Genomic DNA, 25,996 nt, shown 5'->3' on the forward strand with positions numbered 1-25,996 from the left:
CCTTGGTTCCTTACATTAAGCCTCACATCATCATATACCTTCATGCCTTCTCATCTAAATGGCTTTCCAAATAAATACAGTCATTCACGTCATTCTCGCACTTAAAAATTATTTCAATGATCAAGACAGTATATTTTTTCTGTTCCTTAGAGTGGCCATTATTGTGCCAACCTGTAGAAGCAGGAGGGTTCTATTTAAATGTAACCTCATTGGATTACCTAATGATTATTGCCAATTGATAGTCTATAAAAGCAACGGTATCCCTGATCTAAAAATTGTAGTCCAAAGCGAAATCATTTTACTAATATTGAAGAGAACGGAAGAATCCCTAAGTCATTTATTGCATCATCCCTTGTTAATGTAATATTATTGAAGAATCCCTTTTTTTTTTGTTTTTTTTTTGAAGAAAGAACTTAAATGAGAAACTTGCATGTTACAATTTTCCCTTCAAGCAGTTCCCTTATCTTTCTTCCAAAAGTGGTGGAGGGTTGGGGGATGATTTGTCTGTTGCAAAATAGACAGAATACTTGGAATTTCTCATTGATTTACAACTCCCCAGCTAGCCAAGTAGCAGCCGCTTATCTCAGATGTGCAGAGCATGAAAATCTGCTGTTCCTCTGCATATTTAATTTAAACAATCAGAAAATGTGATGTATCTACAGGATTCTTATTACTTGGCCCAGCTGTCTTTTAGAATGTACCATAAATGTTACATAAAGTGTCATCCTTATGCATGGCAAATATTTAAATTGAGAAACTTTAGAAGGAAACCAGGGGCCCACTTATTAAAGTGTCCAAAATAGAAAAAATACTTAAGAGTCATTCTCATATAATATTTTATTCACTCTGAAATCCTACCACTACTGTCCTGAAGACTGTGGATCAGCGTGGTCTCCCTTCTGCCAACAGTAAAGAGAGCCTGGTCAGCTTGCTCCACTCAAAGCCAGTTCAGTCTCTTGGAATCTTTTATCATGGATGCTTCCAATGCTTTCAATTTTGCTGGCAGGCCACCTTTTGACATGTTAACACCCTTTCATGCCAGTTTACAATGACAAGCTCTCATGTTATCTTGCATAGAATTCTTTTTTTCTCTCTATAGTTTCCACCATCTTTTTAAAGGACCTCATTCTCCCTTAAGTCAGGAAATTGAAGGAGACTGATTTTGCTTTACATTTTTAAAGCCCAGAAGAAATTTTACAAACCACGATTAAAATGTTGTTTCTCGTAACCTACTTCATGCACTAAGAAGCCTGAGTTGGTTCATTGTATAACAATCCAACATATCAGAATAAGAGTTGTATGTTTCACCAAAAATAACTAGTTACCCATTCAGTTTCTACTGAGTCAATACCTACTCATCCTCCAAAGCCAACCCATATGCCTCCCAACAGGAAGCCCTTCCTGCTCTTAATTCCTGAAGCATAAATCTAATAATGCTCAGCATTTTTCTTAACCACCTGCTTGTCTTCAAGTAGGATGGCATAGTGAAATGAATCCTGGTATAGGTATTAGGAAATCAGACTGCTAGTTTCAGCCATGTACAAACTGACCTGGGTAACTTTCGCTACATTTCATAACTTTTGTGGGGTCTATAAAAAAGGCCAAAGACTGATTAGGAAATTGAGACAGAAGCATCATGAAGCATCCAAGGTCACTGATCTAGGAAGTATAAAAGCATCTTCCAAAGCAAGGTCTCTCTACCTCTAAAACTATGCTTTTCTATTATCCCATGCTATCATGAAATACTGGAAGAATTTTGATGAGTGTTGTTCTATAATATTCTGAAGGAATAGAACTAAAATCAGTAAGTAGAATCTATTTAATATGATAATATGTACTTTGAATTTCCAAGCAGAAGATATAATATGCAGCATTTCCCAAATGTATTTGACCATAGATCTGCTCTTTCTGGGAACATCTTCTGAAATACCCTTTTGGAAATACTGCATAAAGGCACTGTGTTTCCAAGATAGAGCCCTCAAAATGTAACTTTGTCAAATGGTTATGAAATATCAAAACATATTATCAATCATTAATAAGATCTCTGTGTGAACCAGCTTCCTCAATTAACAGATTCTTAAAGACATAAGACTTACTGAGTCTAAAGGTTTATAGCCATGTGAGCCTGGGCACTTGCCAGGAAGGGCTCTCCTGGCTCTGGTGCCCGAAGTAGGAAGAGGTGTTAAGGTTCAAAAAAACTTGAAGGCAGGATCACAGAACAGCTCAGAAATGGCACGTGTTACCTTGAAGGAAAACACGAGATGACAAAGTCCTACCATGAAGGACAGTTTCTTGTGGTTTAAACAGTCCTAACCAAGTCCCTTAACCCCATCTCAGACATGATGCTTTAAGTTCTCTTTATATTATTATTATATTTTCTTTTTTGCTATATGACAAATTACCATAAACTTAACAGAATAAAACAATGCCTATTTACTGTCTCACATTTTTTGTAGGTTGAAAGTCTAGGCATGGCATAATTGTTTTGTTTTGGTTTTTTTTAAGATGTATTTATGACAGAGAGTGAGAGCATATGCTTGCACACACAAGCAGGGGGAGTGGCAGGCAGGGGGAAAGGGAGAAGCAGGCTCAGGGAGCCTGATGTGGGGCTTAATCCCAGAGTCCTGGGATCATGACCTGAGCTGAAGGCAGATACTTCACCACTTAACCACCATCCAGGTGCCCGTAGGTTTTCTGATTAGGATCTCACAAGGCTGAGATCAAGGTAGTGGCTGGGGATATGTTCTAGGCTAGAGTTCAGAGTCCTTTTCCAAGCTTACTTGGATTATTGGCCAATAATAGTAGCTAGAGGACTGAGGTCCTTATTTTCTTGCTGTCTCTTAGACTGGAGTCACTCTCAGCTCCTAGGGGATGCCCTTGGACCCTAGCCCCCTATCCTGCTCTATGGACAGTTCACAGCCTTGCTGTTTGTTTTCTACCAGGCCAGCAGGAGAGTTGCCTCCAGATAAGAGCTGCCTCTTCTCTCTTCTAAGGCCTGATTAGGTCAGGCCCACCCAGGAAAATCTCTCTTGGTCAACTCATAGTCAACTGATTATAGAGGCCTTAGTGACATTTACAGAAACCCTTGTGACTTGTAGCATATCATAGTTGCAGGAAGGATTCAGTCAGATACTTTTCAGGCTTTAAAATTCTGTTGGTTCACATAAACTTATCAGCAGCCACTTTAATTTGACCAATGTCTATATGGTTTTATGTTGGAGATGATGATCTGATTTCTGGCATGCACTGAAATAACCAGTCCTCCCTGGATCTCTAAATCAGAAGGCAGGGGTGGGAAGACAGCAGGCAGAAGCCGGCCAGCCTGTGCCACTCCACAGGCTCTAGACCTCCTCACTGACTCCTCGCTGGCTTGTATATGACCAAAGCAATGTAATTCTGAAACAAGACCAGAATATTTACTATGGAATCACACACTTCACATCCCAGAACAGGGCAACACAAACTTAAAGTTGATCAGTAAACAATCATTTGCTCTTTGTAGCTTTCCTGTTGGGTACCTGCCCAGCCAGCAGCTTTAATTAGCTTATTCATCTTTGGTCAGCTCTGACTATCACCAGGGTCATTCTTTTCATGGAACTGAAATCTGTCATTTGGGGACTTCTACTGATTCTAGATCCATCCCTGAGAGTAAAAAAAAAAAAAAAAAGGTTTAATTCTGCTGTCACCTGACATCTCCTTGATGATTATGACTCCCTCGAGTGGAAGGCACTGTTGTAAATCTCCAGTTCATGATTCACTAGGCTATTAGAGAAGTTATTTACTATTTTAGAGGAAAGGGGAACATTTCAATGTATGTTACAGAGTCCATGACAGAAGCCAAGCATTTTGTGCATGTGTGTTAACAGATTTTCTTAAAAAAATAAAAGTGTTGACCAGTAACACTTCCATTTAGATCTGACCATGCTTTCTTTGTTTATAGAGTGAAAGAGAAACCATCACTTTCTTTGCACAAGAGGATAGCACTTTCCCTGCACAGACTGGTCCCAAAGCCTTCAAAATCCCCTACTCCATCAGACAGCGGATCTGTGCTACATTTGATACTCCCAATGCCAAAGGCAAGGACTGGCAGATGTTAGCACAGAAAAACAGCATCAACAGGTAATTGGGGGTAAACTTGAAAGAGGTTACTGACAGTTTTGAAAAACAAAGGGGGTTGGGTGCATCCACATGGTTTCCAGACCCTGATGCCTTTATAGATCCCTCTGGCTGTATTTCACGTGAGGCCTAGCTATGTAGCTAGGCAAAGAACAAGAACAGGACCCTGTGTGTGGCATTTCCTTCCACCCACTCTGTCTTTGGGAATGTCATAGAAAAGTCTTACTTTGGTCCTGGTCCATCATTAGATTGGCTAATTTGGCCCACCCAAATGGGGGTAGAGACTGGGTCATCTTGGTACTTGGAGATGCTAGCATGGTCTTGAGCCAGTGATAATAGAAACAAACAAGTAAGCTGCATAAACCCTCTCCCTAGCATCAGACCACCTTATGTGTTATTTAACCTTTAATGGGGACTTGCTCAGCCTACAAAAGTGCAAGTGCATGCCTCTGTGTCAGACTCCCGTTACTATACTAACATTGTAGTTGAGAGTTGAATAGAGAGATTCATAATGGGCTGGATTACTTTCGATGAGAAGAAAAAAGAGTGATGGCATCCCGAGCCGCACCAATGGGCAGGCAACTCCTGCTGGACTTGTAGGATAACTAGCAGGGAGAGGGCCCTGGTCCCCCACCCTGACCTCCCCTTATGCCCCAGAATGATTAGAAAAGAGAACAAGTTTTGCCAGAACCATTTCACATCCCTTCTTCTCTGTTACTCTTTTTTTTTTTCCTTTTTGAGGCAAAGCCTTATTTCCTTACTGTTTGGCTTGCTCTATCATTTCCATTTTGTGTTCTTTATTTTCACAGACATCCTACCTGACTCTTTCTTCTCTGAAGGGGAGGTAGGTGTCTGCCAAGAAATGATAGAGTGCCGTTCCCTGTTTCAAAAGGGATCCAGAATCCAGGAACGAAGGACCCAACTAGAAAGCAGTCAGACTCAGAGAAGAAAATCAGGGAACGATGCATTGCTGTAAAAGAAAATGGAATTTGCAGAGACAGACAAGCCCAGAAAGAATAGATACATTCTTGAGAGTCATATATTGAAAATGAAAGAACACAAAAATGTTTGAGTGTACAGGAAAAAAAATTAGGTTGACTATTTCCCAGCAACTTTGACAAAGGAAGAAGATGTCTCATTTATAACCCATGAACACCATGACTATGTCAAGCTCACTTTCTGATCACCCCCAGGGACAAGAATGAAAAACCTGAGAATAAGAATTTGGTTTGCAAAGAAAAAAGGGTAGGCGGTGGATGGGACCCTGTAAGGCATCCTTGGTTCTACAACCCCATACCAATCTGCCTCAACACATCACTTACCAGTCCTATTTCCTTCTCCACAAATGCAATTTGTAGAATTCGAACTACATCAACTCCTTAGTCCATTCTGGCCATGAGAGTTTATGATTTTTAATTCACCAATCACATGAAAATAATTGCCACAAAGGATCTGTGGATCCACAAAAGTTATGGTTCATTTGCTGAATGAGTCTACACTCATTCCTGCCTTTTTCCTTTCATTCTCTGCTTACAGTCTTCCTATGAGAACTACGAGTGCCCCAGAATCATCAGTTGTGGCCCTTGCACAGTAGGGAAAATGCATTTCAAACTGGGCGATGAAGGTCAACAGCCTTTCGTGTCTGGGTTCTCACAAGCAGGAAGTGGCTTCATGAGAACAGAATGCCCTTCCAGTGTCCGGGATCCTTATATGTGAATACTTGGTGTGCCTGTTTGCTTGCTCTGGGGTTTCCCTAAGAGCCCTTCTACAGGAAAGCCTACATTTCCTTGACATATGAAATACAAATGACCTACTTTATGCAGTTTCTAACACAGTTCCCAAAAAATGTTGATTTTCAATCATTGTCACTCTTTGCAGTCTTCACTAATAGCAAATGGTGGAGATGGGGGGCATGAATACAAGTAACCTGCTATCTTTCAGTCTTCTTTGGTGGACGTATGCAACTTCAGTGAATGGCAGGTCCTTAACTCTCCCAAAGTAGTCTAACTATGGAATGAGAATGGTTTACATTGAGAATCAGCAAACTTCCTTCTGTTTAAGCAGATAGCAAATAGTTCAGGCCATATAGGATCTGTGATAATTACCATTCAGCCCTGCTTCTTCAGTGAGAATGAGCCAGAGATAATACATGAAACACAGCTATGCCTATTTGTCTAACAAACTTTCTTTATAAAAACAGGCAACAGCTTGCTTTTACCCTATAGAATGTAGTTACCTGACTCCTAATTTAAATAAATCCACCCTCATTTAGTAAAACTTCCATAGGATATTGTAATACCCAGAGATGAGGCTCCTGAGTCAGCTCAGCATCCAAGCTTGGCGGGGGTGGTGGGGAGAGGAACATAGGATAGGACCTGCAGCCTGGTTAGTTCCAGCAGATGGGCCACCAGTGTATTCACAGAAGCAGAGTAGAGGAAAGACTACTGAAAACCACCTTGCACCATGTTAGCTCATTCTCATTTTGCAGAAATTGTCAAGTTCCTTTTAGGTTTTCATTACTGTACCAAAAATCCGTCCTCTCCTACATGGGAAAAAACCTTACGTAACAGAGAAGAATGGGATTTTCAGATGCAACTTGTCACAACTTCCTATCGTGTAACCCCAAATCACTGGCCAGGCTCTCTTATGGTTACAAATAATAGCATGGAACTGATCATTATTGTGTGTTAAAATACAAAAACCTGACATTGTCAGTATGCCAATATCATTGAGCAAGAGAGCTGTCCCATAGCTTGAGATCCCATCAACTCTGGGATCATAAGAGAAAGATGATGACAAAGCACACAGGCTGTTATAGAATTCACCTTCCTTGATCTCATGACAGCACTTTTCACCTGACTCTCCTCACCTCCTTTCAATTTCCAAATCTCCAAAAGCTTGCAAAACCAAAGCCCTCAATTAGGAAGAAAGACTCTTCAAAGGGAATGGAAGGAAGTATTTGCTTTTATTTTATTGCCGTGAAAATGCTCTCATAGCCTCCTTTTGGTGAAATGCAGATGTCACTGATGATAATCTGCCTTTTTGCCAAACAAGTTTCTACTTAGATCTGAATAGGGGAAAAGACTTGGAATATCAAGTGAAAGGCTTAGCAATGGATGAGAATGTGAGAGATGTCAGTGGTGTGTGCGATGAGGCGGCAACACAGGTGGCCTTGCAACTTGCCTGGCATATGGATCCCGCCAAAGAAGCTCCACAGCCTAGCAAAGAATGTCATAGAGAACAGTTGCAATTATAGATTCTGTGAGCAAACTTTGACTATTACTCAGAGTCCATACTTGCTGAATTTCAAAGCTGAGATTACACATTTGTTCTCTAAATTCAGCTGCAACAACCCTCTACTTCAGTGCTCCTGGCCCCCATGTGATTGGTAGGTGGGTAGCACTGAGAAATAAAGAATTGATGGCATGGAAGTAGATGGTGGGGAGTATCGCTAAGGACCAAACAGATTAATGTTGGAAACTAACTGCTTCAGCCAAAAGATTTCTCCCATATCTAAACTTCCATAGCACTTTATATTGTGATGACCACACTCTGTATTCTCACTTGTGGCTAAACCCACCAAGATGGTATTCTCTACTTACAGGGAAAATTCAGTAATCTTTAAATGAATGACATGAACTCTTTTATTGGATACTAATGATGCTTGACCTCAGAAACTTCTTTCCTAATAAATAGAATTGATAGGAATAATCATCAAAGGATTTTGAAAATTGATCTCAAAGGAAAACAGTTCACAGGGCTAACATTAGAGAGGATTCCTGTCTTTGCTCTCAGCTCTTACACAGTCCCCGAAATTCTGCTGTTAGATCATGCTTCTTTAAGGCCTCATGATTTTCATATTCCAGAAACCCTTGTGAAAACACAGCCAGCTTGACCATGTTGCTATGGGAACAGCTGCTGGATAAAGAGCATGAGATATGGGAGTGTGAGCGGAGGGGAAGCAGCCGAGATGGAAGAGAGGGTGCCAAGGTGGAAAGAAGCACATAATTACATCTTATTAACGGTTTTTCATAATAGTACGCAGTTGAACCTTGAACAACACAGTTGAACCTTTGAACTGCACAGTTCACTTATATGTGGATTTCCCCCCTAAATGTGCTATAAATGTATTTTCTCTTCCTTATGATTTTCTTAATAACATTTTCTTTTCTGTAGCTTACTTCATTATAAGAATACAGTCTATAATACACATAACATACAAAATATGTGTAAGCTGCTTATGTCATCAGGAAGGCTTCTAGTCAACAATAGGCTAGTAATAGCTTAAGCTTTGGGAGAATCAAAAGTCATACTGAATTTTCGACTGTATGGTGGGGTGGGTGGGGAGCTAACTCCCCACATTGTTCAAGGGTTAACTGAAACATATTTCTCATTGGTCAGAGGTTAAAATAGTTCATTTTGGCCGTTAATGTTCATTGGTGATGGTGTAGCAATTGCGAGCAAATTTCTCAAACCTCATGGCTGATAAGCCTCACTATATAACTAGTTTTGCCACCAGGCCCTCTAATGAGAAACAGAATCTTCTCCTATTGAGGTCATATCCTTTCATTCCCTCTGTCCACCTTCTTAATTGGATATACAGGAACAGTGAAATGGCCAGAGGACAGTGGAAGAGGACAGAGGAAGGTCACAAGGCAGCTTCCTCATCTGTCTTGGAATAACTGTTGAGAATTCACCAGAAGTAGAGCAGCCCCAGTACCAGCTGCCTTTTGAGGTGAGAGAGGAAGAGGAGAACAAAATCCATACAGGATGCCTGCTTCCCAGGCAGGTCACTGAGAGGGGGGTCATGCAGTGACCATGGAGACTAGCTGTTTTCATTCCCGTGGTTTGGGATTTACTGTGAGGACACCAAACTCCGCTTTGGTGTGCCGGCTAGAGGCTAGAAAACACATCCTTACCTTTAAGTAATAAAAATGGATGTGAGGCTGTCATTTCCCAAACAAAACCACCTTTATGACTCTTCCAAGGGAAGTTAATATACAGAGGGATAGCATTACACAAGTCCTTGGAAGCAAATAGAGTGACATCCAAATCAGATTTTCTGCTTGTAGCCCAGGAGGCTTATGGAGGCAGTGAAATGCTAAGAGTCTTTAGAGTGAGCCTTCACAACCCAACATGGCAAAGTGGTGGGTGTTTGCATTTCGTTCCACCGAGGTCAATGACTCCTGAAACTGCCCACTAATGTGAAGCTGAAACAGCCTTGGGACAAGTGTAGCCACGAACTAGCTATAAACCATCCTAAAAGTGGCAGGTGTCCATCCTAAAGGCAATGTGGAAAAGAAACTTCTTAATGTTCCTCTGAGAGAATCAAAGCCATGCTCCCGCCAGCCCCAGGGGCCTGTAACAAGGGCAACTACATTCCTTCTAGGCAAGGGGAGAGTTTGTGCTGGTTTAGGAAGGAATAACAGGCTACCCGCCCCCCCCTTAGGCTAATAGAGTTTTCAGAGAAGACGGACATGCCAAGGCCCTTTTTTAATTGTCTAAATAATCTCCTTCAGAAGAGCAGTCTCCAACAGTTCTGAAAAATACTGGCAGCATCAGTATGCCTGAATGTGATGTTTGCATCATTTGAGAAAATTAAATTATAGGAAGGACTTTAACCTAATTCATTAGAGTATCCTTTAAGAGATTAACTGTTTCTTTTCAGTGATTTGCAAGGTTTTAGCGAAACACATACTGAGTATTTTGCAAAGGGAGAAGTCTAAATATTTCCTTTTTCCTCTTTTTTCTTAAATAATTGATTTATTTATTCATGAGAGATACAGAAAGAGGCAGAGACATAGGCAGAGGGAGAAGCAAGCTTCCTATGGGGAGCCCGATGTGAGACTCAATCCCAGGACCCAGGATCACAACTTGAGCCAAAGGCAGATGCTCAACCACTGAACCACCCAGACACCCCTGACACTTCTTTTATTCAGCATTAACACAGTGGTCTTCTGTTGGGAACAAATGGGTGGTCAATGTCCTTCATCCTCACAATGCTGAAAATGTCTCAAGGTTATGAGGGGGAAAATTAGTTTCAATGATACCTCTTTTTCCTTGATCTTTCCCGATTCAAAGAAAACTAAAAATTCAACTTGGTAGTTTTCATTGTCCTTCACTTCCAAATATGACGAATTGTCATAGACAATGTCATCCTGTCAGGAATGAAATTGGAGAATTGAACACAGGGTCTACAGCCAGCCTTGTTCTCTGGCAACTCACGGGTGGCCCTGAAAGCTCCAGGTCTTTAAATGTTTGACGAAGAAGAAGAAGAAGAAAGGAGAAGGAGAAGGAGAAGAAAAAAAGAAGAAGAAGGAAGAAGAAGAAGAAAGAAAGAAAAAGAAGAAGAAAAAGAAAAAGAAAAAGAAAAAAGCCTTGTTTTTCTCCTTCAAGAACCAGTTAATAGAATAGACAAAAAGAAATACTAAGGGGAATTTCATTGTCAAATTAATTGCCCTCAAAGGATTAATGCACCTGTTTTTAAGGCAAGACAGTGGAACTCCATGGTTTCCATTGCCTGGACCCTGTCCTTGTGGGTGCCAGCTGCCTTTCTCTTGAAGGCAAGGGGACGCGAGGCAGAGATGGTATCATGGCCTGCATCTTTTAGCCTTTAGAAAATGAAACACCGACTTGACTCTCTCCCAAGGGTAGCTTTGCGGTTTGTTGAGTACCCAAGTGAGGTTGAAATTTGGGGATGGAAGCCTGATGGAAGGAACAAGCACTGGTGTTGTGTCCAATACTGCTGTTCAATATGAATGGCTTTTCTCCTCTCTTGGCCTCGAAAGAACCATACGGAAGGTTGGTTTGGGTCACAGAGGCTTTCCTTAAATGAGACAATTAGGATGATAGCCGGGACATTAATATTTTTGCATGAGGGCTATGTTTCACTTCCCAACTTGGCACTAATGACAGGATTAGGCACAGTTCCTATAAATGATGGCTCCCGCTTTGTTAGAGACAGCCAAACTTCGTTTTCACTTTCTATACGACAAGCCTACTTGAGAAGATATTTTTTAAATTGGCTTTTTAAAGGCTAACACAATTCAGGTAACTTAGATGTAAACAGCAAGTTTGTAAACTATAAACATGGTCGGTGCCTCTCATGTCACAGGTACAAATGCCCCTCCCCCTTCTACTTGAAGGCGTTGGGTGAAATCCTAAATTCTGCATGAATTTGCAGCATTCCCCTGCCATGAGGGTGTCTTCTGTGCTAACCACGACATTCAGCTGCAGTTCTAATGTGGTTCCCCAACTATATTTCGGTAGGAAATCCATTCTCCCAGTTAATGACAAAGAAGAGCTCACAGCTTGCGATCAGCCCCCATCATAGCAGGATTCAGAGTTTGTTATCTGGAATTCAGTATGAATTTAGTATGAAAGGGAGGCCCTTCCTTGTAGGCAACACACACAACCTGACAGAAGAACACGGAGCCAGGCCAACTCCAGTGTGAGCGCACTGTGCCCTTGGGATATTTTCCCTGGGCCTCAGACCTGTGCCTCCTTGCCTCCCATCTCCTACTCTGCACCCCAGGACTCTTATCTCTGTGTTAACTGATTGAAGATTTGTAAATCCTGGAGATATTTACATTTGAATGCTGCTTTCTAGTACTTAAGAAAAGGCACTATCTCTGAATTTTCAGGAGAGGGACAACCAGCCACTTTTCCTTTTCAGAAAACTAGCCCTCCGTATGATGGGATATAAAGATATTGGATCATGATCCCTTCATTCTCCCCTCCTCCTCGCATGCAAAAAAAGGAAACAGAAGGCACAGTCATGATTTCCAGAAATACTCAAATTTTAACCTAATCTCCATGATTAGTTTAACATGGTTATTAACTTGAAGATGTATTTTGAAAACTGGGATTCTGTATAAAAATTTGGTTTTTGACCATATACACCATTATAGGTTGGCCTGTGTCTAGCTAGTGAAATTGCTAAGGTAAAGATTCATGCTCCCAGTTCTGTCCTGGCTTCCACCTAAAGCATGGGATTTTAATTGAGGATGAGGGATGGGGATAGGAAAGTCTCAGAGGAAAGTCATCATGTAATAAAACAACACCAATCCCCACACCCCCAGAACTCAGGTGAATAGAAGGCATGTAGGTTTAATGAAACAAAATTAAATTTCACAAGCCATTATTACTCAATAAACTTAAGACGGATAAATTTGTCCAACTGTCTTAGCATGTATTTTTTTTTTATAGTTTACTATTTTAGTGGGAGTTCCAAATGAAAAGATAAAGCCATTCAATCTTCAAAGCTTAGGACAAATAAACCTGAAGACCTAGAAGGATTCTAAAGTAATTCCTAAAATTTAAGAGTAATCTTATCTGCATAATATACAGCATCTTTATGACACCACAAAAATAAAAATCCCATTTTTTTAAAAATAACTTCAGTCTATCAGAATTCAAAAAGGCTACGACAAAAGGTCACCCAGAGTTCAGAATGTAAAAAGATTAATAATTTGAAGCATCTAAGACCAGAATAAACATTCGGTTCTTTAAACATATTTCAAAGAGAAAGAAAAAAATAAGTTTTATTTTGAGGCATCCACTTAAATTTCAGGACTACTACTTTTGCTAAATGTTCTGGTTTCATTAAAAAAAATCAAAGACAATCAGAAAATTGCTTAATACCAACTATTGCTATGAATTCTATTCTCTAGTAGTAATAATATTCCCTGAATTGTGTGTGCTAGTGTCCAAATGCACCACCATTATGAAGAGAAATGGGTCACATAGGTTGGGATCAGAATAATTTCAAAAGGGCAGTATGGAAACAACCAAACAGATGCATGGTATACAAATTTTCAGAACAAAACAAAAATCAGTGCATTTGCACATATATAACCAGTTAAAATAATCCAACTATCTTGGAGGAGTAGCCTTTTGCATTAGGATTTTAGGATCTTGGGAGTCTGCTTCTCCCTCTGCCTATGTCTCTGCCTCTCTCTCTCTCTCTATCTCTGTGTGACTATCATAAATAAATTTAAAAAAAGGGTTTTAGGATCTTTTATATACTAATTATTCTGGTGTAGACAAGTAAAGGTAATTTAATAGGAGGTCTGTTTATCACAAAGCTAACTGAATCATTTTTAATAAGACTGATTATGTTCCTGTATGTATCTACTAAAATTAAGTGGAATTTGAGATTTGTGTATGTTATGATGAATGTGCTTGTATAGAGTATAAATCTGAGCCATGCTTTGGGGAGCACATTTCACTTGTTACAATATGTTCAGAGACCTGTGCCAAGTGAGAATTATATTTCTGCCTCTCTTGATCACTTAGTTTGCTTTAGCCCTGGCTGCCTATTCACAAATCAGAACATTTGCGGGATTTTTGAGAACCTAATGGCTGACAGGAGCCATTCACCATCCCTGCTCCTCTTCCTCTGGGCAGGTATACTTACTTAGAACACCTTCCCATGCCCACTCCCATACTCACCACAGATTCATGAACTTTTAATATCATGTTAGGACAAAGATTCATCCCGACCTCCAAAGCATATTCTGTACGCCTCTCCCAGAGTTTTATTATTGCATTTTCCTGCCCAGGTCTTCTTGTCATGTCTTGAAATGTCAAAGATCCCTGAACATTTACTGAGGATGAAGCTTTCAAAGTGCTTGAGGCAGGATGTGTAACTTGTGGATTCAACCACTTTAGCCCTCGGGGTACTCATTTTCAAATGCAGCACAAAATGAAAAGTTCAGTCTAATCTTCTCTCAAATCGTTACCACTTCTGGAAATCTAGCTTGGTTGTAAGACAACATAGGAGAGAGATCAGCCCTACAGCCTAAAAGCCAGATCTGGCCCACCACCTGCTTTCCTATAGGCCAGAAGCTAGAAAGGTTTTAGGATTTTTAAATGGTCAGGAAAAAAAAAAAAAAAAAGAAGAAGAATATTGTGTGACATGACAACTGTAAGACATTCCAATTTCAGTATCTGTCAATAAAGTTTAATTACAACGTGGTCATGCTCATTCACATGTATTGTCTATGGCTGCTTTCACACTACCATAACAAAGTTGGCCTCTAAAGTCCACATAAAGACCACATATGACCCCTAAAGTCAAAAATATTTATAATTTGGTCTTCATAGAAATATTTGTCGAGCCCTGGTATAGAAAAAAGCCTAATTTGGGGGTTGAAAAGATCACAAGGATTCTAGTTATTCTAATGGGACACTAGTCCATTGTTTTTCAAGGGCAAATACAAACTATAAACCTTCAATAGAATGATGAGAAATCTATGCTTCTCTTTTTTCTTGTTCTTCTTTTTGAAACAACAATGGAGAACAGAAACATTTATCCATTCCAGGAACAAACATGTGTTTATGGTCTTTATTCTCAAAAGGGAAATGAAGAGATTGTCACACAGCCTACCCAGAGTTAACCCACCCCTACTTTCTCAGTTTGCCTTTTTCTCAGCTATTCCCTCCGTTCTCATTCTGCCTGGATGTTGGGAGGGGTGGGTCAGTTGACTGAACAGACCTAGAGATGTAGCAGATTGCTCTACAAACGTTGGCCCTGACCAGGAAGAAGTGACAATATTCAAAACAAAGTTCTTAAATAAAAGGAACCAGAATCCCTTCAATTGTCCAAGCCATTTGATTTGCCATTTCTATTAGTGTAGAAGTAACTATATTTGATTCCAAGTGAGTGGAAGGGGCAAGGGAAATAAGGAAAGAAGATAAAAGAAGCTAGAAAGAACATTTTTAAGCTGGCCTTCTCCCTCTCTCAATCAGATTCAGATGTAGCAGAAAGTATATATAGTACCCTGATATTCATGCTATTTGGCAACCAAACTGGCTTTAAGGAGTCCCTTGAGACCTTTAAATAAAACAGCACTTTATTCACTCAAAATTACTATATGTGTGTGTGGTGCTTGTAAATGGTAATGTGCCCTTAAAAGCGTGTCTTCTCTTCCAAGTGCTCGTTACATGAGTCTACTCTGTGACTGCCGAATGTGGTGAGGGAAAGTAGTGCCATCCTCAAAATACGCAATTCTTGGTTGACTCTCAAAGATCTTTTCAGCTTATCAAAATTTTACCAAAGGTGACATTTCTATCCCTGATGTAAAAGTGCCTATGAAAAATTGTGTGACCTTTAATCTTTTGTGTTGTCTTAATCTTCATCATAGCAGAGTCATTGTCCAAAAGGTTACCATTTGTTTTCACTGAAGATCCTGTATCACCTGAAAAAAAAGCTCATAGCAATTAATTACTCAAGACAATGGATATTGAATAAACACCTCTCATAGTACTATGATAAGGACTATTGCAGAATCAGAAGATTATTAGCTATGATCCTTTCCCTTCAGATGTCTGTAATCATGCTGGGTGGGCAAAACTCACATGAAATATATAACCAACCTATTCATATGAAAATTTAAACACAACAGTAGAAAGAATTCAGAGAAAAAATAAAGCATTTTGAACAAAGAGTGGAGGAGAATTGAACCAGGCATGAACAGGAAAGTACGATCTTGATAAACAGAGGGTAAAGAAGGAAATGGGTCTTCCCAATGGAGAGAATAGATTGAATGAAAGCAAAAAGCAAAGTATTACCTAAGTCAGCATTAATGGCTCAAAGGGCAAAGGAAGACTGAGTATGTCAAAAAGCAAGCAACAACATAAAGAGAAAAGTCAAAAATAAATGTCACAGTATGAGAGATTAAAAAGGTCGTTTGTAATCCCAGTGATACTTTTTATAGTTACAAAGGGGGACAATCTGGAAATACAGGAGTGGTAACCATTTCTGATGCACTGAGTTCGAGGGAGGTGGAGAGAGATCAAATCTGAGCAATCCCAACGTCATTTGGAGACCTGTCCCTGGCTCCCATTTACATACTACTCCTATTGTAAGAATATCCACTGCAAGTCATTCTTAATTTCCTTATAGTGATTTTTATTTGTTCTTTAATTCCGTCTTCATTTTTGTTGTTCTTTCTTTCTTTAAATCTCTCTGTCTAGGAATTTGTCTTATTTTGCTACACAAAGTAGTCCATCTGCTGTCATTTTGAACCTGTGGGAAGCTCGTCATCAGCATGATGGTGATCTTGACTCCCTGGCCTGTGCCCTTGAAGAAATTGGGAGGACACACACGAAACTCTCCAACATTGCAGAATCCCAGCTCGATGAAGCCGACTTCAACTACAGCAGGCAAAATGGACTCTAGTCCACGATCGCTCATGAGACAGTGATGGCCAGCTTCTGGACATTTGCTTTAAATGGGAAAGAGACAGCTTTCTGCCCAGTGGCATTTGGAGAATTCGGCCTTCATTTACAATCAGTGAGAATCCCTGGTTGAAGAAACTGAATTTTATATAGGTATAATATGTTAATAGGGAAGAGTACAAGCTCTCTTAAATATAAGAGGGCTCTACTGTCTCATCTGAATCCACACTTGGGTTCACACTTGATGAACTTTCTGAGCTTTGGAGTGGTAAGGATAAAGTGAGGGCATAGTTAGATCAAAGCAATTGTGGGGGAAAGATGAGCTACAATAAAGCCAGGAAGGCAAAGATTGAATCGTGCATGTCTCAAAACAGGTTTTTAATGATGTGCCCCAAAGGGCCAGCTGATTCTGGTACCAGATTGTCAGGCTTGTCTACCAACTGGCATCCAGTGATGTCAACAATCATTGTAAAACTGGCTTTTCTAAGTGAAATGGGGTTGCCAACCCATTCGTAGGACTTTGGTAATGTCAAGGAAGGCATTTAGAATTTAGACTCTGAGTACATCACACCAGCACCGATTCTCTATTTATCCTAACCACTTAATGGAAATAAGATCAGAAGGTAAGATGGACCACAAACTAGTTCTTGCTGTGTATGCCACCTTCATTCTCTCCCAGAGACAAATCTACCCACATTCTTTCTTCCCCTTCCTTACCTAGAACATAGGAGTGGTTTCAAGGAGGCTAATTACTTCTCAATATGGAAATTTACTTCTCCTAACTCAACAATGCAGAACCCTCTATTCCCAGCCCAGCCACTCAAGGTGCAAAGTGCTATTAGAACACAGCTTATTACTTGGATTTGGGGGGAGGGAGTATCAAATCGAGCCCAAAATAGGACAGGGACTGCAGATGCCAAAGGCCTCAGATAAGCTATAATTCTAGGATAGAGGTGTTGACCCATTCTCTAAACATTTTTATGAGGGGATGAGGGGTCCTGTTCTACTTTTCAATCCAGGTTCTTGAAAATTTCTAGCCACCTTGATACTATGTTGTCACAAAATCTTTCCATAGGGCTATAGGGCATCCTCCTTCTGCTTCTGCTTCTTGGAAAATTAGCAGATAGTCTTTGGTCTAAATGATAGGAGTAAATAGACATGAGGAATACGTCTACCACAATGTCCCAGAAACCACATGCATTGTTCTGGAAGCTTTTAAGCTCTGATTACTCAACCTCACTAGGTATGCTTTCTCTACAGGATTGTTAATATGGGACTCTTGCTTTATGGTTCTTTAAAAAAAAATAGGCAATGATGTTGTGGAGAATTGAAGTCCACCAATAATTCATGAAACTCACCTTAACATTTTACTCCATCTTTTATCCTATAAAATAGTTTTTGAAAAGATGTCCTGGCAGACTAAAGATGTGCCGATCTGTTCCTGCTCATCTTCTGGTGGATGTTTTAATCAGCTGCCCACAATCAGAACAGGCGAGGTCAAGGACCTAGATTATCTACAAGACTGATCAGCTACTTAGAGGCTGGCTACATTAAAATAAAATCTAGTCAGGGAATGGGGGTGTTGGGGAGTACTTGGCAATGGGGTTATGATCAATCTTTTTTTTTAATGTTTTTGTAAGTCTCATGTAAAACAAAACAAAACAAAACAAAACATAAATCTCCACTGAAGTAAAAAAGGCCTAGAGATAGGTGTAATTTATAAAACCATGAGTAAGGCATTAGCAACTCTTGAATGCATTAGCCATTTTCTCTAACTAATGTGTGGTATAGGTCTCCTATATTGGATGAAAGGCTTTGCTACATGAAATTCAAAAGCATCTTGCTTTTCTCAGGAGCCAAAGGCATATCATATAGAACAAACAAATCCTCTTAGAACTGCTGAGCATATTTTCAAAATACCTCTCTAGATCAAGCAAAGACCCTTTTGCTAACGTGCTCTACTTATTTATTCCTTCTGATGAGCAAAGAGAAAGCAGAAGAGGGTAAATCATCTGACACCCTTGCTAGCATTTCTGGAAGAGCAAGAATGTTGCTCTTCCAGAGAACAACGTTGAAATTGATGGTCAGTCACCCAAAGTAAACTAGAGAGTTTATTGGCATGGTAGTATACAGAAAGAAGCTGCGTTGATTTTAATAATAATTTGCAGGAAACATCAGAGAGAACTTTTGTAAGTTTCCACCTTGGAGGACTTTTGTTTTAAAACAAACCATCCTACCCATTTTTCCTTTTCCTTTATAACTGGCCTTATATGATTGCTTCATATAACCCGAGAATCCACATAGATCCTTTTTAGATCTGATATGTTTTTAATATCTTAAAAAATTTAATATCTTCCCTAGAATCTAGATCATTTTAAGCTAAGAGATTATCATCCACCCCTCAACGTCTAGAATTTCCAACCATGGGCTTTTTTTTTTTTTTTTTCTGGTGGGAGGGTGGCTTGATTTTTATAAATTCACAAGATCATCATACCATATTGAACAACAAAGGAAGCAAATTAACACAATTCGCTGCTGACTTCAGCCTAAGGTTCGAATCCATCTTTCAACCTATTTTACTCCTTCTTTTCATTTCTTTTATTTCTGCTAGCATCCTACATAGGATTTCTACAGGAATATGTGAAATTCTGTGGCTGTTGCACATCAGGATCCTATTTTACAGTAGAATTCCAAAGAGAACCTATGTTTGCGAGATTTACCGACATGGTTGGGGAGTCGGGGTGTCAGGGAAGAGCGGAAATCACAGATCAGATGGACTTCACTGACACTTGAACTTGTGGTTACTCACTGTGACCTTAAACCCTTTTTCTATTTTAATATTTTCCCATCACAACACCAATGCCCCTCTAGAAAGAGATTCACTTGTCAGTACATGTGCTTACCTTAGAAGTCTTATTGTCCTAGTGTAAAAGGAACCAACACATGAAAAATGGGCTTGAATACTTGGCAGGTTGCTTAAAATTTTTACAAAATATCCCATTTAGTGCCAAATCTTTCAGTCCTCAAAGGCATTTAAGTCTAATGGTCATGCTTTAAACAGGACTTCAAATTATGCCACCAAAAGGTACACTTCACAGCTGTACCAGACTGCCGCTGCATCGTAAAGTTAATTTACAGTTTTTACAACATTGCTTGTGCAGTCTTACCAGTTTACATCAAAATCCTTTAAGCCAAAAGGAAGCTCACTCTATGGATTTAAATGCAAACTTCATTTACTGGTGCAGAAAGTCTCGTAAAACTCAGATGTACTCCCACAAAAATTTTATTGGCCTTTTTGTAAGAGATGAATAGGAATTGACACAATTCTCTTTAAAGAGGGGAAATTTTCTCTCTCTTATTATTTTTATCTCCAGATGCAGGTGTTCTCCTGTGCCATGGTCCCTACGTTTTTCTTTCAGTTGACTTTGAGAAGGGTTATTAAGTCAGATGACTAAACCAGGGTTCTCTTTGGATTAAAAGTTCTGGATTCGTTGCCCCTATTTTCCTTGAGAAAAATTCTCAACATCACAAAGTGGAATATGAAAATGGTATATAGATCTTCCTCGACTTATGATGGGGTCATGTCCTCACAAACCCATCGTAAGTCAAAAATATAGTTAAATCAAAAATACCACAGCCGATAGCCTAGCTGATGCACACTCAGACCATGGGCATTAGCCTCAAGTTGGGCAAAATCATCCAACACAAAGCCTGCTTTGTAAGGAAGTGTCGAAAATCTCATGTCATTGATCAAATACTGTACTGAAACAAACAACGGAATGGTTGCCAGCATCCTGCTGGTCTACCCTTGAGATGTCATGGCTGACCAGGTGGGGGGCGGTGGCTACCCGGGGCCCAGCCAGCATCACGGGAGAGTCATCCCTCATATCGCTAGCCCAGGAAAATATCCAGATTCAAAGTTGCTAGGACAGTTTCTACTGAATACCTATCACCTTTGGACCATCGTATAAAGTCAGAACATTGTCAGTTGAACTGTCATAACTGGGGGACCATCTGTAATGGATTTTAGATAGTATTCTCCACTTGCCAAACCTCTGGCAAATTTACCCATGGATTTCAAACTGTGAGAAGATCATTGAACGTGCTTGCTTTTCCTTTTGCCATTTTCACCACAATCCCTTAGTCCTTCTGTAAAGGTGTGAAATAATCACTCTCAGATGTGGTGAAGGTGAAATTCCCTCCAAGGTCTCTGTCCCAGATCTGGGAAGGTCATGGGAACCTGACGGGGCTGAAATACTTGCTTCTTATGGCCCCTCATGGGGTCCATTTCCATTACTTTTCCTCATGAAACATTGCAAAGTTCTGAATCCTGGTATCTCCCATTGACCGGACTAGGGGTCACATCTGCAGCAAATGGGAGAGCAAAATGTTGTCCTACAGATAGTGACAAAATTTTATTAGCCCTTCAGTGTTAGTTGCCATAGCGCTGTATTTGAAAAATCGATGCTGTAGCCAAAAGCTGAACGGCCACCCTTTTCCGCAGCTTCCACTGTTTTGTCTGCATAGAGTTTTCCTGAACTACAAGCAAAATGTATTTTGTCGAATGTCACAAAGTGAAAATGTTGCTAATATTAGACGTGTTACATATTTTGTGTTTTTACTTTCCATACTCTTTCAAAAGCTGCAGTTCTAAAAGCTGTTTGGCTGTATGGACAGCATGTGGTGTTCTTTGCAAAAGCAATTCTAGGAGAGCCAGCGTCTACCATGGACTCCTCACATCCCCATTCCAGGGTCATCAGCAAAAGAGCAAAATGGCAATTTTGTGTGCTATGTTTTTTTTCAAAAGATAAAAAGGGGATGGAAATTAGACCTGGCTGTTAGTCACTAGTGTGTAGTACTGTGATCTGAAGTAGGAAATTTAACTCACATAGAATAATTGTGGTGTTTGAAGCAGCTACTTTGCTTTTTCCTTTTGCTGTGAAGATCATGGATTTGGAATGTCCTCATGAGGTGGACCTAAGACGGTGACAGTGAACTTCATGTCTTAGGGTCCACCCTCCATCTGAACCCAAAGATTAAAAAGGCAGTAAGCTTCATGTTTAGGCCTAAGCTTAAAAATATCCTCCCCCACCCCTATGATTGAGTTGGGCAGAGGATACATCCTCCTTTCCAAAAAGTTACCGCCTTGAATTATAAAATGGATCACTAAATTGGGTAAAGTAACTCTTGCATGAGTGGAAATGTGTGTTAAGTACTTTTACAAAAAAGGCATGATTGTGACAGAAATGTCCTTTTGCCTCAAATCTTGCTAACCCCAAAGAGTGTTTCCCTATTGCAGGCATTATTTACATACAAATTCCAAAATGGCATAAATTGTATAAGTACCTTCAAATTAAAGAGATACAGGAGGTAGAGATTTAACAATGGTTCTATTGAATTATGGGAAGATGATATTTTAAGGGAATCGTAAGCAGAATATCTTGCCTTATGACCCGCATCACTGAAACAGACATTACAATCACAAATAGATCTAATAATTCCAATATCCCTCCATTAGCGAACTCTGATGATGCTAAAGTAAGATCACCTCTTACAGGGAGGCTGTGATCTAAGCTTCATCAGAGTGTAGTTAAAAAATTTCAATCAGAAACCCTCTAGAGGGACCAGTCTCAATCATGCAGGCCCTTCCCATTCAACACATTTCTATAAGAAGGTGAAACTCATTGTGGGAATTTTCTGGTCAGGAAAACAATTCTCTCCTTTCTAAATTGGAATTAAGACAGATTTTAAATTTCCCATTCTTCACAGTTGTTTCTAATTGGTACACGCAAGACAGTGTCCCCCCAGAAATAGTGCAGATAGAAGCAATTAGAGGAAAACTGGCTTATTCTCCTGACCCAAACTCAACAAATCTGAGTAACTGTTTACCTCCATTTCTGTATGAAGAACTTTAAAACAAATTTCGTTTTCTTCTGTTTATTTTGGGAAAGTACATGGAGGAGGAGGGGTGGTTTTTTTCGTGATTCATATCTCCAACCCATACCACTCTCAACTTTTATTTGATGTGTTCAAAGCCAGAAGAAAAAAAAAAAAAAAAAAAAAAAGCAGAACTGAACACTTAAATTGACATGAAGCTGAAGGAGTGAGCAAGCCAGAGGAGAGTTTGAATAAAGCATGGCCTTGGCTTCATACCACACTTTTTGTGCCTTGTATTATCAATGTAAATTCTGAATGTTGTACAGTAAATACTTGGATGGACTTCTTAGAAAAGGCTGCACTGGCTTCTTTTTCAGCACATGTACATATCTATAAATATATATACATATATATTTGGTAATGCCAAACAGCTGTGTTATATTGTACTGAACAAAATGGACCGTTTGGATGTTTTATGTAGAGTTTGCAAAAAAAAAAAAACAAAAAAAAAACAACAACAAACAACTGGATGGTTACAGACTTTTCAAGATAAATGTACAGACGTAAATTACCGCATATCAGTTATTTATGAATAAAGAGTCTTTTATTGACATTTTAGGATATCCATGAGTGGAAATTTGAAATCTTCCTAAGGAGTACCCCCTCTATATACTTTCTGCTACATCCTAGCAGGAACTGGAATTCCCTCTACATCAAGGACAGTTTCCAAGTACCTATTAACGTATTGAACCTAATTTCTCCTTGTGGCCTCAAGAATTAGACCCCACGAAGCTACTGGAAACAAAAATGAGATTATCTCCTATGGTTCTCAACCCAACCACCACCGTGCATACACACAAGTTAGGGCGTAGTTTTACAAACCATGAGAGAATCCCAACCTAACGTAATTGAGATATCATTCACCTTAGACCTCAAAATGCTTGGGTTATTTTTTACAGACACTATAGAAATTTTCTGCCTTTTCATGGGAAAAATGCTACAAAAATAAGTACAATGTTGCACATTGCAGATAGTTTCACTGACTGAATCTGTTTAAAATGTTTTAAAAATGCTGAAGGCTCCCAAGATCCAAAGAATGTAATCATAACTGTTTACAGCGGTCAGAACCAGTTTAAGATGGTTTCTGACGTATTTCAATTAGCCATAAATTAAAAGAAGGCCACAAATTGGTTTAAAACCAGTGTTTTCCAAAATTTGTCTTTAAACAAAATACAATTAGCATAGTAAGATAGCAGGCTTTGTACCCCCACCCCTGCTCATTAAATTAAATTTGGAAAACCATCCCTAAAATGAAACTGCATTCTCTAGATTTCTGAAAACCTTTAAGCGTATGATGGATCTAATGTATATGGTGGATCTCTAAAAGAGGAGTGTATATAACATTTTCTAAACATTTTGGACCATGTAATTCTTTTTATGAATCATCTTATAGGACTAGCAGGGATGATAGTATCCACAAAGTGGCTGTGAGAGGTTCCAATGCTTTAAAGCTAATTAGAATATATTTAAGTTACTGGTAGAATGAGAATTGGTTTTAATTAACTAGGTAAATCAGTATGATTAGGAAGAACCAAGCCAAAGTTTCAGAACTATTTTAATAGAGCAAATAAATCCAATCTGAGTTGATCGACTATAAAGAATGCTACGGCTGGCAGAGAGATTCAGATACAACTAGCTCATTTGGATAAAAATATATCAGCTTGAGCCTCTAATAAACTGTTCAAAATATTTTTTTTTAAGTTTTGTCTGAAAAATGTTTCATCTACCTAGGAACTGGTTCTGAGTGGATTAAGCTACTTTGGGCTAATGTTTGTTCCCTGTAGCCAATATTTATTAGAATTTGATCAAATTTACTCTGATAGGGTTATATATTCATTCAAAAATATTTATTTAGATCTGCCACATGGTAACAAAGCCCGGATTCAAATCCTGCCTGTGTCATTTAGCATTTAATATCAGACAAAATACTTATGTTTCTACTTAAGTATACAGGGATGATAATAGAATTTTAGATTCTTTCCCAAGTGTAAAGATTAAGTGGAAAAAAAAAGATACATGTAAAATCCTTAATGTGGTACTTAATAAGCAACTGAGCGTTCACTTTTACCTTATTTTAGAAAGGAAATAGGCATGGTAGTTAACAAAATGTGTTGGAGATCAACACAGGCTACATAGTAATCCTGGAGTCTGCCATTCTCTGGGCATGTGACCTTGGTCAAGAAACTGTCTTTAAAAGGAGATAATCCATCAAGCTCACTAGGTACAAAGTAAATGTTCAAGAATAGTATAATAAATATAATGACTAAACACATCTCTATTTCTGGCTCATCCTGGTTCTGAACAGAGATGTCCTAGAGTGTTCACTATATGATCATAGTAAAGTAACAAGAGGGCCAAAGACGTACTCAATTTTAGTCTTTCTGATAGCTGGCAGAAAGTTATTTAAGGCAAAAAAATAAAGTAAAAAAAGTCTTATGGCCCTTAAAAATAAGTAAAATATTTTGTTTTTCAAATATAAAGGTTAATGCTTAATACAGTAAGCTGTGAAAATACTTTAATGAGATCCATTATATCCACCCACCTAAAATGATTTTAGGAGAGAAGGAATTGGAGTCAGATGATGGGGGAAATACATATTTAAAATGTGTCTATCACTAAGACAAGTAACATTTTGTTTGAAATAGTAATAATCTTGCATAGAGTAGATACTCCATCAATGAGAGGACCCATTTTCTGACAACACAAAGACCTTAAAATCTTGAGTATATGTACAAATTAAAGAGTTATCTACTCTTTATTATTATCTTTATTATTACTCTGTATGTGCCAGGCCCTCTACAACAAAGCAGGCATTCATAAAACAAAGCAAAACAAAACAACATCATGGACTCAACTTTCATGAAGCTTCCTCTCTCTGTATCAAGAGGTTATCATGCCATCAAAAAAGTGCTGTGAAAGAGATGAGCACAGATTGTTAAGGGAGAATAAAGGAGGGGAGGTGAAACCAGGTTGTATGTTGTGAGGGAAAGTAACAGGGACATGTGGTCACTGGGATAAGATTTAAAGATGCTGTATTAACATAGCTATCTATAATAACACTTTGCAACAAGCCCCATAATCTGTGGCTTGAAGTAACCATTTATTCTTCTTACTGAGTTATGGACCAGTAGAAAGGTCCTCCTGATCTGAGCCTTGCTTGGCTGTCTCAGCTGAACTCGTTCCTGTATGTGCTGCTATCTGTCTTGGAGGTTAACTGTGCTGGCTCTTCCAGACCCGGATCCTGACGTGTCCAAGGCCTTGGCTAGGATGATAGGACTAAGCTCTGCCCCACAGTTCTTAATGACACAGTAGGTGCAGCTGGGGATGTCCTCATGGTAAAGGCAGAGGAAGAAAAGCATGGAGAGGTTTTTGAAGAATAGTCTTGGAACACCATCATTTCTGTGATATTCTGTTGGCCCACATAACTCATAAGACTAGCGCATTCAACACAGAGGGAAATAGAATCCAACTCATGATGGGAACTGTTGCAAAAATGACAGTGCTTTAAAGGGAGTGGATGCAAGAAGGGTGGAGAATTTTGCTCATGGTTTCAATTTCTCCATCGGAGAGAGGTAAGGATTTGTCAGACAAAAATAAGTGGGGTGGGGGGGCATTCAAACAGGCATATTAACATTGATAAATAGATTCATAAGTATTTTATTCAGGAGAGGCTACCATACAGCTTTTCATGCTTCTAGTTCTTATAATCCACTAGATCTTCCATAATTGCACTTTCCAAACTTTCATGCTATGTTATTAG

At 39.3% G+C, this 25,996-nt stretch overlaps 1 protein-coding gene across 7 annotated transcripts in view; it reads left to right on the top strand.

Moving 5' to 3' along the window:
- Window positions 1–22,799, top strand: part of UNC5D (unc-5 netrin receptor D) — a 531,156-nt gene extending 508,357 nt beyond the window's left edge. For all 7 annotated transcript variants that reach the window (XM_072776399.1, XM_072776402.1, XM_072776397.1 and 4 more), the window contains 2 exons: window positions 3,941–4,119; window positions 16,096–22,799. In XM_072776399.1, the coding sequence (XP_072632500.1) occupies window positions 3,941–4,119; window positions 16,096–16,300 (384 nt within the window). In that variant the 3' untranslated portion in view covers window positions 16,301–22,799. The remainder of the gene's footprint in view (window positions 1–3,940; window positions 4,120–16,095) is intronic.
- Window positions 22,800–25,996: the final 3,197 nt, after the last annotated feature.

The sequence above is a fragment of the Canis lupus genome, chromosome 15, assembly GCF_048164855.1.
Source record: "Canis lupus baileyi chromosome 15, mCanLup2.hap1, whole genome shotgun sequence".
In the NCBI taxonomy this organism is placed as follows: domain Eukaryota; kingdom Metazoa; phylum Chordata; class Mammalia; order Carnivora; family Canidae; genus Canis; species Canis lupus.